The sequence below is a fragment of the Oratosquilla oratoria genome, chromosome 27, assembly GCF_046742065.1.
Source record: "Oratosquilla oratoria isolate Oo_2021 chromosome 27, ASM4674206v1, whole genome shotgun sequence".
NCBI classification, from domain to species: domain Eukaryota; kingdom Metazoa; phylum Arthropoda; class Malacostraca; order Stomatopoda; family Squillidae; genus Oratosquilla; species Oratosquilla oratoria.
Genome location: NC_134803.1, coordinates 12069257 through 12083991, shown reverse-complemented (window position 1 = coordinate 12083991; position 14735 = coordinate 12069257). Strand labels below are relative to the sequence as shown.

General features: G+C 40.5%; 1 protein-coding gene across 4 annotated transcripts in view; it reads left to right on the top strand.

Moving 5' to 3' along the window:
- mtm (phosphatidylinositol-3-phosphate phosphatase) overlaps window positions 1–14735 on the top strand; it is a 161383-nt gene that overhangs the window by 48006 nt on the left and 98642 nt on the right. For all 4 annotated transcript variants that reach the window (XM_076210225.1, XM_076210223.1, XM_076210222.1 and 1 more), the window contains 2 exons: window positions 8916–9125; window positions 9562–9672. In XM_076210225.1, the coding sequence (XP_076066340.1) occupies window positions 8916–9125; window positions 9562–9672 (321 nt within the window). The remainder of the gene's footprint in view (window positions 1–8915; window positions 9126–9561; window positions 9673–14735) is intronic.

Sequence of the window (14735 nt, the reverse complement as noted above, 5' to 3'; positions counted from 1 at the left end):
TTCTTTCAATCCTCTTTATATTCTCCTTGGTTCTGGGTGACCATAGTGTTGCAGCATACGTCTAGGCCATATCAGTGTGTCTAGAATTTTTTTCACCATTTCTTTGTCCAAATAGGTAAAAGCCACCTTCATTGATCTTAAGTTGTAGGATTCTCTAACAATTTTGTTTATCTGTTTATCAAGGGATATGTCATTTGTGGTGATTATTCCCCGGTCTTTTTCAGATCCCACTTTCTTTACTACCTTTGTTCCGATATATTGTCCTGATATATATATATATTTTTCCAGTTCCTATTTCTGACTATTTCCAAACCTTGTTCAGGTCTCTGCAGTGATTCACAATCCGTTTCAATATTCACTTTCTTCAGCAACTTTGCACTATCTGCAGAGAAGCTCATGACATAGTTTTACCATTTTCTGTATTTACCTAGTTGTATCTTATGGGAAGGGAAGCTACACTCATGGTGTCCCCTCTCTGTATCTCACCATATCTAATTTGCTCTTAAATTCTTGCATTGTTTTTGCACACCCTATTGTCTCATCTAGTATGTTCCATACATCCACCACTCTATGGGGATTTTTTTTTTTCTTTCTATAATTGTCCTTTTTGAGTTTGCTTCCATATCCTTTTGTGTTTCTCTTATCCCAATTTAGTAAGATGTCACAATCAAGGATTTCTACAACTTTCATGGTCAACAAGTTGCCTATTTCTGTTCTTTGTTTCAGAGTTAGTAGTTCTAGTTTTGACAGTCTGTCTTCATATGACAGTTTGTATAGTGTTGGAACCATCTTCATAGTTGCTCTCTGGACTCTCTCAATTTTCTTTATATTCCTTTTAGTACTGGGTGATCATAGTGTCGCTGCATACTCCAATTTGGGCCTTATCAGTGTGATTAATATTTTCTTTACCACCAAGTCTTCCCACTTGAGTCATACAAGGGGACAAAAAACAAGACAGGGATGGGACTAGGAATCCTACTACTTGTAGCTCCACGGGGGACATTCCTAAAAAAAAGTAAAGGCATGAGAGGGTCTAGGAGATTTCCAACCACTACCCTAAGGTTTGGGTCTTTAAATGTATGTGGATGTAAAAAGGAAGGATAGGCAGTATGTTTGTGAGAATAAAGATGGATGTGTTGGCATTGAGTGAAACTAAGTTGAAAGGGAAGGGTGAGTGTGAGTTTGGGAGGGTAATTTGGAGGTTCTCAGTAGTGAAGAAAGGATAAGGGAGAGAAGGGGTAGCTATACTAGTAAGTGAAGAGATAGGTAAATGTGTAGTGGAGTGGAAGGAGGTTTCTTCAAGGTTAATATGGATGAAGGTGAAACTGGGAAAGGAGATGTGGGTTTTTGTAAGTGCATATGGGCCTGGTAGTGAGAAGAGTGTAGAGGAAAAGGAGGCTTTTTGGATGGATTTAAGTGAATGCACCAAATACAGTGTTTAAGAAAAAAGTCAAGCATAAGTACACATGGAAGAGGGTGGTGGATGGAAGGGTGGTAAATAGAGCGTAAATGGACTATATAGTGGTAACCAGGAGTATAGTAGGAAGAGTTAAGGATGTACATGTTTTAAGGGGAGAGAGTGTGGGAATATAATTATTTGGTAGAAGATAATTTGAGAGTGAAGGATAGGTGGAGAAAGAGGAAAAGGGTAGAAGGGAGGGAGGTAATTAGAGTGAACTGCTTAAATGAGAAAGAAAAGGAGAAGGTATATAAGAAGAAGCTGAGAGAGGAGTGGGAGGGAGTGAATGATAGAGTAGAACTAGGAGTGGAGGAAGAATGGTGTGTGGAATAAGGAGGACAGGAGGAAATAGAAGGAAGGTTAGTGAGTGGTGGAATGAGGAAGCAAAGAAGGGTGTAGAAAAGAAGAAGGCGGCTTTCATAGATTGGTTATAAATTAGGACGAGGGAATCATATGAGAGGTACATAGTAAAGAGAAAAGAAGTGAAGCACAAGATAAAGTAGGCAAAGGGGAGAGCAGATGGGAAATGGGGTAAGAGTATGACAGAAAATTTTGAAAGTAATAAAAAATGTTTTGGAGAGAAATTAAGAGAGGAAGAGGAGGCGAACCAAATAGAGATGAAAAGGTAAAAGGTGATGTAGAGATGATAATGGTAGAGAAGGCAGTGAGAGGAAGCTGAACAGAATGTTTTAGGGAGTTGCTAAATGTGAAGAAGGATAGGGAGGGAAAGGTAGTTGCAGTGGGAAGTGCAAAGAAAGTGACTGTGATGAGTGAGGAAAATGGAGGAGAGATAAGGAAGAATGAAGTGAAGGCAGTTGTGAAGATGATGAGAGCAGGTAAGGCACCTGGTCTGGATGGATGTCATGCAGAATGTCTGAAAAAAGGAGGTACAGTGATGGTGGACTGGCTGGTGAGGTTATTTAATGCTTGCTGGAGAGAGGGTAGAGTGCTGGAGGAGTGCCTGTATAGTTCCACTTTACAAGGGAAAGGGGGACAAGTGTGAGTGTAGTAGTTTGAGAGGGATCAGCATGTTAACTGTAGTTGGGAAGACTTATGGGATTAGGAGAGGAAGAGAGAGAGTAATTGGTGAGGAACAGTGTGGGTTTAGGACAGGTAGGGGTTGTGTAGATCAGATTTTTTTAGTTAGACAGATATGTGAGAAAGCTATAGGAAAAGGTAAGGATGTATTTTGGGCTTTTATGGACCTGGAAAAGGCTTATGACAGGGTAGACAGGAAGGCACTGTGGGAGGTATTGCAGATATATAGGATAGGAGGAAAGCTGTTAAGAGCAGTCAAGTTTTTTATGAGAGTAGTAGAGCTTGTGTTAGGATTAAAAAGGGAGGGGGGAGTGGTTTGAGGCAAAGGTGGGACTTATCAGGGATGTGTTATGTCACCCTGGCTGTTCAATTTATACATGGATGGGGTGGTGCGAGAGGTAAATGCAAGGGTAGTGGATCAGGGATTGGAGGTGGTTAAAGAAAATGGAGAAAAGTGGGAGATAAGCCAGTTGTTGTTTATTGATGACATTGTGCTTGTGCAGGATCAGAGGAGGGATTGAGAAAGTGACAGATTTTGGGAAAGTGTGTGAAAGAAGGAAGTTGAAGATAAATGTGGGTAAAAGTAAGGTGATGAGATATACAAGGGGGGGGGAAAGTGGCAACAGACTGGAAGTGAGCATTAAGGGAGACTGGAGGAAGTGAATAGGTTCAGATACTTGGGTGGAAATGTGGCAGGAAAGGAAGGAGTGGGGGTAGAAGTAGAATATAGATTGAGAGATGTGACTAATGCCTTGGTGGATTAAAAAGTGTAATGAGAAATATACATCTGGGAATGTATGCTAAGAGGTTATATGAAGGATTGATTGTGCCAACAGCACTGTATGGGGCAGAAACATGGGACATAAGAGAGGAGGAGTTTGAATGTGGAAAGGGAGTTGGGAGATAGGGTTGATGAAAGAGTATTAGGATGGTTTAGACACATGGAGAGAATGAGTGAAGAAAGACTAGTAAAAGAGGTATGGAAGGCAGATGTGGAGGGAGTGAACATGAGGGGATGTCCTAGGATGAGATGGATGGATGGGGTGAAAGGGGCTTTGGGGAAGAGGGGAATGTCAGTTGAGGAAGGACGGGAGAGGACAGAAGACGGGTGAATGGAGAAAGGTTGTACAGTATATAGATGATGTTGTGATGCATGAGGTGGAAGGGGTGGGGGATGGAGGGTGAGGTAGTATGTGTAAGCAAAATTTGACGCAGCCCAAAGGGATTTCTCCCCATCTTCTCCTTTTATGCATGGTGGGACAGAGAGGGGGGTTTGCTGATTTAATGAAGCGGCCTTGCTGTGGATGCGCTGTGACTTGTGACACTGCCTCTGACCCAGGGCAGTGGACAAAGTGCAGGGATGACCCGTTATCCAGGAGGTGCTAAGATAAGAGGGAGGGTGGAGGGGTGTGGAGTGTATTTAGGGAGGGAATTGGTGGGAATGATTTTATGCCTTTTTCTTTTTGGCTACCTCCCTTGAAAGGAGGAAAAAGCCTTGGTATATGTATGTATGATGTACTTAATGGGAAGGGGAGCTATGCTCGTGGTAACCCATTTTTGTATCTCGCAAGATCAAGTTTGTTCTTAAATTCTTGTATTGTGTTTGCACACACAATTTTTTCATCCAATTTGTCCCATATATCTATTACCTTGTGTGGGAAGCTGTTCTTTTTCAGGTCTCTTCTGTAGTTGTCCTTTTTGAGTTTCATTGCATGTCATCTTTTTTTTTTCTCTGTCCCACTTTAATACCGTATATACTCGTCTATAGGTCGATCTCGTGTATAGGTCGACCCCCCATTTTTGCCAAAAAATCTGGAATTTTCCATATACCTCATGTATAGGTCGAGTGGTTTGTTTTTGTTTTTGGTGCTGTGAGCATTCCACTGCCTTAAGTTAATGCTTTGAAGTAGCATAGCTTGCCTGGTATAGCAATTGATTATGGTTTTTTCACTTCATTAATTCTGATGTATTCTGGTTTATGTTTTTTTCAAGTTCACTGATTTTAATATTTAATAAGTTTCACTGAAATTGCCATTTCAGCGGAGTGAAAAACTTGAACAGATTGCCAAGTACGGTATTTGGAATAAACTGGCTAGGCGTGTTTCGTTAGAAAAAAATTTAACCAACACTCAGAGTTAGTCTTGTAATCTCAACTGTGCGGATAATCAGGCTAATGATAATGTGGAGGAGAAAGATGATGTTGATGTTCCTATGGCTGATGAGGTTGATTTGTATGACGATACTCGACACAGAAGTGAGTGGGAGGAGCTGTTTGGTGGTGAAGATGACGACATCAAGGAAAACGATTTTGGTGGATTTCAGTTAAAATATTTAGGATTATACCATGTGTCACTGTAACAAGTTGGCAATACTGAACAGTTTGTTTTCGTGATGGTGAGATCCATGCATTGTTTTGGTAATGGTAACAATAACATATACCATGTAGAAAGCTAAATTTGGGTAAATTTTTAGTTTCGACCAAGGGTGCAACATAGCAATAAAAATTGATTATTAATTTTGTAGATTATAATGTATCAACGTAATATGCAATTTTGTGATCGGAAATAAAAAAACAAGAAAGATGCTAAAACATTTCGTAAGTAATGAAGTCGTGTCGGATGAATAGTACGTCATATTTGTTATGATACATGCCGACGACGAATTTCATTATTTTTTTAAACAATTATGGGTACTGTAATAGTATACATGATATAATAAGCTTGCCTGTGTTAAGAAATTTAACAAACAGGTAAAACCACAGTATGGGGTTACCGTATCTAGAAGGAATTTTACATGTTTTAGTACGTACCGTGTATTTTATGTACCCATTGTTTACTGGTAGTATTTAGTAGGTAAATATTTTGATTTCTGAACCTAAAGAAAAGGTAAGAGTTCTTCCTAGCCTTTCTTGTCATGCGTGGATTTCAACCTAACAAGATTATTACTTGTGTATAGGTCGACCCCTAGGTTTTGGCCTAAAAAAAAATTCCTTAAGATTTCGACCTATAGACGAGTATATACGGTAAGTCCTCTCTATCAAGGCGTTCTTTTCCTTTCATAATTCTGTAGATGGTTAGTAGGTCCCCTCTTTCTTCTTTGTACCAGGGTTGGCAATTCCAGTTTGGCCAGTCTTTGTTCATATGTCAGGTTTGACAGTGTTGGGGCCATCTTTGTCGTTGCTCTTTGTATTCTTTCTAATTTTCTTTTATTCTTTTTTGTACTGGGTGACCATACTGCATATTCCAGTTTTGGCCTTATCAGTGTTTGTAATATTTTCTGAATCATTTCCTTATCCAGGTATTTAAAAGCCACCTTTATTGATCTCCGACTATTTTATTTATATGTTTATCTGGCGACATGTCTTTGGTGATGATCACTCCTAGGACCCTTTCAAAATTTACTTACTTTACTTCTTTTCTGTCAATTTTATACTGTCCTGATATCCTATTCTTGCTTCTCCCAAATTCGATCATACTGTGTGTGTGTGTGTTTACATATATATATAAATGTATGTGTGTATGTCTATATACATGTATATGTATGTATGTTTATATATGTGTGTGTACATATATATATATATATATATATATGTATATGTATATAGAATATAAAACAATTTAGTGTGTATAGTGATGGTTGGCTATATTTATTGATTTATTTTTCATAATACATTGAACATATCGTGGTTTTGGACATGACATACAAGACATTGAAGAGGAGAGATCAATTCTGCATCCAAGTTGTATTTTGGAAAGGTAGTTGAAATGTAGATATTAGGATTGAGAAAGAGTTTACAAATAATAAAATGATTGGTGTTTGTGAGATGTGCTAAGTGCATTCATGAAGGTGGTATTGATGTGATTGAACTTGCATGAGGTGCATCTGGCAGCTTTAAACAAGTTTTATATTTAATGTCAAAGGTTGAGTGTATGGGATACCTTGTGATTGATGTTTGCTGAAGACAGAAGTTGGATATATGAATAAGGAAGTGACTTGGGTATGTATTTGTCAAGTGAAGGGGGGAAGAATATGAAAACCTTAGTTTAATGGGAAAGAAGAGTTAAAAAAAAAGTGTGAGAGTTTTAGTAGTACTTGTGTCATAACTGAGCATGATTCTTTCATTGAAAACTAACATGCAAGGATTAATTGTTTGATAAGTAAATTTGTGCATGCTTCTCAAAATTAATTTTGATATACAGTATCATAGTGTAAGTTTTATATGAATAAGTGTATATTTTGAAGGCTTATGTGATATATGTTTATATATGTGTGTGTGTGTGTTTTTTTTTCTTCAAATGTATTGCTTTTTAATATTTTATCCCAAGTAAGTTAGTATGTATATTTTAAAGACACATATATAACAGGGACAAAATGGCAAGTGTTATTATTCAGAATTACTGATAATTATTATGAATTCAGTTTAGTTTATTATGTTTCTCGTATTGCCTTGTTATCCATGGAAACATCTGTGAATGCATTTTGTTTTGTGTGGATATATTTGTGTACATGCATGTGCATGTACATATTCATATATGTGTATATCTATATTGCAAGAAAATTTCCCCCTTATAAGGGGGGTAGCTAAGTCAAAGGCAATATCTACTTCCATTCCACTCCCTCTACCACCTTTTCCTCCCTCTCAGCTCCTCTTGGTTGATGGATCATCCCTGTATCCTTTTCACTGCCCTGGATCAGAAGCAAGGTAGCAATTATATCAAAATAAACACAATATGAGAACTTGTTACAAGGGGTGATCAAAAAGTAATGACAGTGATACCATATATTTTCACGGTACAGAGGTAAATCCAAATAGTGGCCTACATTCCTTCAAAGTACTCCCCTCCTGCCTCTATGCAACGTTCCATCCTCTTTCGCCACTTCATGAAGCACTCACGGTACTCAGAAGCCGATATACCTCGTAGCTCTGAATTGACTGCTCGCGCCAGATCTTGGATGCGATGAAACAGCTTCCCTGCGATTGCACCCTTGATCTTTGGAAACAACCAAAAATCACAGGGAGCAAGGTCAGGCGAGTAGGGTGGGTGGGGGAGAAGTGTGATCCCCTGCTGCTCCAGGAACTGCACAGTGAGGCGAGCTTTGTGGGGGGCAGCATTGTCATGGTGCAGCAAAAGGCACGATCGGCGACGGGTTGGTGCAGTCTTGGCCTGATATTCCAGGACTCGAGGAAGGACGTGATCAGTGTAGTACTGGGCTGTGATAGTACACTGTTGAGGCATTACATCCACACACATTGGTCCTTGTGAATTGAAGAAGATGGTGAAAAGGCGCTTCCTGCTGCGAAATCCTTCCTTCAGAATCTGAGGTCGAGGTTCTTCATCACTCAACCACACCATGTTAGACTGCTTGTCTCTGGTGGTGAAGAAAGAAATCCAACACTCATCTCCGGTAGCTACATTTGAGAACCGTTTCGGACCATTTGGCTCGAATTCAGCCAGCCATAGACGACAAATCCGCACCCGTTCGCTCTTCTGCTCTTCCTTAAGCAAATGAGGTATCCATCGAGCACACTTCTTCCTCAGCCCTAAGTGTTCATGCACGATGTCATGTGCGCTCCCATAACTGACACCGAGCTCCAAGGATAAGAATCGAAGAGTAACATTTGGATCTTCGTCAATGATGGCCCGCGCATGGACCGTCGTTGCTTCGGTCACGGATGTCCGAGGGCGGCCAGGACGATGATCATCATCTAGCTGCAATTTTCCGGCTGTAAAAGCTCGAATCCAGCGGGAAACAGTTTCCAGTGATGGAGTAGTCTCGGGAAAAACTTGCAACAATTCCTCTCTGATCTCCGTTGCTTTTTTCCCGAGTTTCCACCTTGTGAAGGTGTAGAATCTGCAGCCTTCTTTCGAAAAATCCATGTTTCCGGTTAGAGAGGCAAACCAACAATGACGCAATCGCACAGCGCAACGATAAAATGTAAGCTAGACAAACAGCGACAAGCTCAAACATGTAACAACAGGCAACACTTGCTGCCCCTTGCTCCCCGCCCCCCCAACACTTATAGTCTCTCAGCTACGAGTCCGACTGTCATTACTTTCTGATCACCCCTGGTACAGCTTTATCTGGTATATACTTGCTATAACTGAAATTAAGAGGATCCATGGGAATGGCCTAAGAAAGGTTAAGAAGATGGATTAACTGTCTGGGTGCAGGACATTTGTTCACTGCTGATGTGATGGAGTATGATGGGGATGGAATAGGTGGGAATGGTTTTTATGCCTTTGTATTTTGACTACCTCCCTTATAAGTGGGGAAAAAGGCTTTGGTATATGTATGTATGTATGTATTTTGTAGATATGATAGGTTAACTTATTTGTTGTAGCGAGTTATATAATTTAAGGCTATTTATTTTTAGTTATGTTCAATATTGTCTCATCTTTGTACTTATCTTTTAAAGATGACTGTTCGTGAAGGTACACGAACTTTGCGAGCAGATGATCCTTCACTGTATCCTGGAGAACGTTTGGAGGGTTCAGCAAGGGAAGTAACATACCTTTGCCCCTACACTGGACCTAAGAAGGGAACCCTTACAGTTACAAACTACCGACTTTACTTCAGAAGTCCAGACACTGACCCACCATTTGAGCTAGAAGTACCTCTTGGTGTTGTAAGTAGTCTTTAATAAAGATAAAGAGTTTATACTCACCTGACTTTAAATTAGAGAACTGGTTGATGAATGCAAGAGAAAGAAGTCATGTGAAGGCAAGGGGTACTTGAGGTAGTGTATATAGTTATGAAATATGATGGGATAGGGAATGATAGGATTCATGATGGGACTCTATGAATAAGTGGAGGAAGTCATTTTAGATTGTGCTCAGGATGTCATGTGGGTGAGGGCATGTATGAGTTGTAAAAGAATGTATTGATTAGGACACTGACCTGTTGCTTGGGAGGTAGGGAGGTGTATAATATGGGTGGAAGGGGTGGGTATTATCATGTCACATATTTGATCACCTCTCTTTGCAGATAAGAACTGGTTGGGTGATAAAGAAAAAAATGAACACAAGTATTGATTTTTCACTGGTATATCTTTTTTTCCACAGGTATCTCGTATTGAAAAAGTGGGTGGTGCTAATACTAGTCGAGGAGAAAATTCTTATGGCATTGAAATCTTTTGTAAAGATATTCGAAACTTGAGATTTGCACATAAACAAGTAAGTGAAATCATTGCCATATGTTTGTGAAGATGTATGTAATATTACAGCAGTTATTTGGCATTGAACTTATATTTGTATTTTTCTTAATTTTTTATATAATGATCATTGTCATAATCATTAAACTATACTGATTATGCTTTCCTTCATGGATTACTAATATACAATGCATTACACTATTCATGTTAGAAGATATGAAGTCACTACAACTATAAAATATATATAATCAAGACAGTGATGCCATCATCCTCATATACTCACTCATGCCTCATGATGCCTACATAGGTGTCATCATATGAAAGACATTAATATGTAGATCCATGATAGTGGCATGAAGTCATAGAAGAAAGCATTATCAGTATAATTTAATGATAATCTCAGCAGTGTGATGGTACCTTTTTAACTATTTTTAATTTCATGTATATTTCTTTGTTCTGGAATGAAAATGAGGGTTTCATTATTGTAGAAAAAAGGGAGGCTTTTTGGATAGATTTAAATGAGTGCATAGAAGGATTAGGGAGAAACGTCAATGTAGTAGTATTGGGAGACCTTAATATTAGGGTACGAAATGAACCAGTTGACAGAGTGGTTGGGAAATGTGGAGTTCCAGGAAAGAATCGTAGTGAGGAGTTGATGGTGGAGATGTGTCTAGAGAGTTGATGATAGCAAATACAGTGTTTCGGAAGAAAGTCAAGCATAAGTACACATGGGAGAGGGTGGTGGATGGAAGGGTGGTAGATAGAGCATTAATGGACTATGTAGTGGTAGATAGGAGTATAATAGGAAGAGTTAAGGATGTACATGTGCTAAGGGGAGAAAGTGGGGGAATATCAGATCATTTTTTGGTGGAAGGTAAGAGTGGAGGATAGATGGAGAAAGAGGAAAAGGACAAAAGGCAGGGAGGTGCTTAGAGTGAACTCTTTAAATGAAAAGGAAAAGGAGAAGTACAGGAAGAAGCTGAGAGAGGAGTAGGAGGGAGTGAAGGATAGAGTAGAGCTAGGAGTGGAGGAGGAATGGGGATGGTTCAAGGAGGGAGTCACAAAGTGTGCAAGGATGGTGTGTGGAACAAGAAGGGCGGGAGGAAATAGAAGGAAGGGTAGTGAATGGTGGGATGAGGAAACAAAGAAGGTTGTAGAAGAGAAGAAGCAAGCTTTCACAGATTGGTTACAAAATTAGGACGAGGGAACCATATGAGAGATACAAAGAAAAGAGAAGTAAAGCATAAGATAAAGGAGGCAAAAAGGAGAGCAGATGTGAAATGGGGTAGGAGTATGACAGAAAATTTTGAAAGTAATGAAAAGATGTTTTGGAAAGAAATTAAGAGAGGAAGAGGAGGCAAATCAAATAGAGAAGAAAAAGTAAAAGGTGCAGATGGAGAGATGATAATGGAAGAGAAGGCAGTAAGGGGAAGATGGGCAGAGTATTTTAGGGAGTTGCTAAATGTGAAGGAGGATAGGGAGAGAAAGATAGTTGCAGTGGGAAATGCTAAGAAAATGAGAGTGATGAGTGAGGAAAATGGAGGAGAAATAAGGAAGGATGAAGTGAAGGCAGTTGTTAAAATAATGAGAGCAGGTAAGGCACCTGGTCTGGATGGAAGTCATGCAAAATATCTTAAAAAAAGGAGGTACAGTGATGGTGGACTGGTTGGTGAGGTTATCTACTGTTTGTCTAAGAGAGGGTAGAGTGCCAGAGGAGTGGAGGAGTGCCTGTATATTTCCACTTTACAAGGGAAAAGGGGACAAGTGTGAGTGTAGTACAGGGGTTCCCAAAGTGGTTGATATCGATCCCCAGGAGTCGATGAGACCATCCAAGGGGTCTACAAATAGCCAAGGGGTTGAAAGGGGGTCAGTAGATTGCTAGGGGGTTGATATCGACCCCCAGGGTTCGATGAAACCATCCAAGAGGTCAAAAGGGGGTCAGTTGTTGTTGTTGTTGTCGTTCCCTAGACTGTCTGTCCGAGCAGTCCCGTCTCCCCAAGGAAGGCCACAGCCGAAACTGGGTTTTCCCACAAATCCTTTATAGAGTGTATGTTGTGTTGTTTGCATGCATGATTGTGTATAATGCAGTCTTCCATTATGTGTTGTATGGTATGGGGTGAAGTGTTACATCCTGGGCAGCTGTTCACAACACGGTCGTCCAGCCTCTTCTGGTAGCTTAGAAGTGCTGGGTGGTGACCGCATCGCAGTCTGGCCAAGTGGACTCTGTCCTTACGTGGGAGAGAGGATTCAGAAGGGTGGATATCAGGGGGTCTGGTATGCAGCAGTGTGTTGTCTTTCAGTGTGTTAATGGAGCGGTGAGTGATATGATTATGAATATGTTTCCGGAGGCTGGTATTTGGTGGTTGTGGAGGAAGAGAAGAGAGTATCTGTGTGTAATAAAGGTCTTTGGGTGTAGTTTTAATGTTTCTTGGTGTGTGTGGGTGTTCTGCTATGTAGTGTAGCGGGTGTGATGTGTTTGTGGTGGCTGCAGCAAGTGTTTGTGTGCCTCTCATGTCGAGGTGGTCCTTGACTTTGAGGACTTTTGTTTCATGGTGTAAATGGTCTGTAGGTGATGTATTTGTGCAGCCTGTAATTGTTTTTAGGGCTTTGTTTTGTATGATTTGAAGGGTGTTGTGGTGTGTCTCACTGAGATTAGGAGCCCATGCAGGACTCGCATAATTCATCACTGAGCGTATGCATTGTTTGTATATTGTTATATTAGTTTCTTTGTTTTGTCCAAATGTTGTTCCAGTGATTGACTTAAGTGCGTTAAGTCTAGGTGTGCATTTGTTTTTTATGTTTGTGAGGTGTTGTTTGAAAGACATGGATGTATCGTATGTTAGATTGCTAGGGGGTTGAAAGGGGTCAGTAAATTACTATGGGGTGGAAAGGCAGTCTTTAAAATTAACCACTTCGGTACGGGACTTAAATCTCGCGGGCAGCAGCCAATGCCAGCCGTATGACGTGTCGTAATAATAATCGCATCATAAAATATAGTCACGGCTTATATCGATCGTTCTCTCTTTCACCCGCGAATTTTGAAAACCACAGAGAATGGGATTCAGGGCGCATTTGGGAGAATGTAAAAACACAGGGGCGACTACAATAAATATAATCAAGACGCCGATATGGCAACCTCGCGAATCCACTTGCTCCTCATGACGCCTACGTGTGCGGCACCGTATGGAAGGGGTTAAACGGTTAGCATGAAATGATCCTGTTCTCTTCCTGTACTGAAAGAATGAGAATAATCAACCAACCAATATCTAAACTTAAAGAAAAACCATGTCAGTTCACCCTGAGTCAAAAATCCTCCCCATTCTGTGTATGTAGGGAGAATCTCACATACACACAACCAAATCATGAATGAACATCAAGATGATGAGCTTGTGTAATATTATTGGCTTGAATATTACTTATAGGAATATAATAAAGAATACATAATACCACTCTTAAAGCTATTGGTAAATTGTAAATACCCCATCTGGGGTATTGGCTGCATGTTATTGTGGCAAAGTAGCATGCAGTTGATACTTTAGGGTCTATATGGGGCGCCCCTACGGACCAGAGCCACGCATCATTTTGTCTATGATAGAGGAAAACTCTTCATAGAGAAATGATGACACTTTTATACTATGACTGTCCCTCCGTTATGCTGTCCCCCAACCCCTTGCTGCTGTCCTGTACCATTTCTCTGAGTATTAATTTTCTGCTGTGGGGGAATTCCCTGTGGTGGGGGAAAAGAATACTGCCACCAAGTATTCCCACTTGGATCGTAAGAGGCGAGAAGAAAGGGACGGGGAGTGGGACTAGGCATCCTTCTCCTTGTAGCCCCACAAGGGACAATCCTAAACGAAAAAGTAAAGGCATAAGAGGGTCTGGGAGTTTTCCGACCAACACCCTAAGGTTTGGTCTTTTAATGTGCATGGATTAGTACAGATGAGAGTAAAAGGGAAGAGATAGGTAGTATGTTTGTGAGAAGAAAGATGGATGTGTTGGCTTTGAGTGAAACTAAGTTGAAAGGGAAGGGGGAGTGTAAGTTTGAGAGTGTAAGTGGGAGGTTATCAGGAGTGAAGAGAGGGCGAGGGAGGGAAGGGGTGGCTATTCTAGTAAGTGAAGAGATAGGTAAACGTGTAGTGGAGTGGAAGGTTTCCTCAAGGATATTGTGGATGAAGGTGAAACTGGGAAAGGAGATGTGGGTCTTTGTAAGTGCATATGGGCCTGGTAGTGAGAAGAGTGTAGAAGAAAGGGAGGCCTTTTGGATAGATTTAAATGAGTTCATAGAGAATTTAGGGAGAAATGTCAATATAATAGCACTGGGAGACCTTAATGCTAGGGTAGGAAATGGTCCAATTGATGGAGTGGTTGGGAAATGTGGAGTTCCAGGAAAGAATCGTAGTGGAGAGTTGATGGTGGAAATGTGTCTAGAAAGAGAGTTGATGATAGCAAATACAGTGTTTCGGAAGAAAGTCAAGCATAAGTACACATGGGGGAGGGTGGTGGATGGAAGGGTGGTAGAGAGTGTTGATGGATTATGTAGTGGTAAATAGGACTATGATAGGAAGAGTTAAGGATGTATGTGCTAAGGGGAGAGGGTGGGGGAATATCAGATCATTTTTTGGTGGAAGGAAAGTTAAGAGTGGAGGATAGATGGAGAAAGAGGAAAGGGACAAAAGGTAGGGAGGTGCTAAGAGTGAACTCTTTAAATGAAAAGGAAAAGGAGAAGGAGTACAAGAAGAAGCTGAAGGAGGAGTGGGAGGGAGTGAAGGATAGAGTAGAGCTAGGAGTGGAGGAGGAATGGGGATGGTTCAAGGAGGGAGTCACAAAGTGTGCAAGGATGGTGTGTGGAACAAGAAGGACAGGAGGAAATAGAAGGAAGGGTAGTGAATGGTGGGATGAGGAAACAAAGAAGGTTGTAGAAGAGAAGAAGCGAGCTTTCACAGATTGGTTACAAAATAGGACGAGGGAGTCATATGAGAGATACAAAGAAAATAAAAGAGAAGTAAAGCAAAAGGTAAAGGAGGCAAAGAGGAGAGCAGATGTGAAGTGGGGTAGGAGTATGACAGAAAATTTTGAAAGTAATAA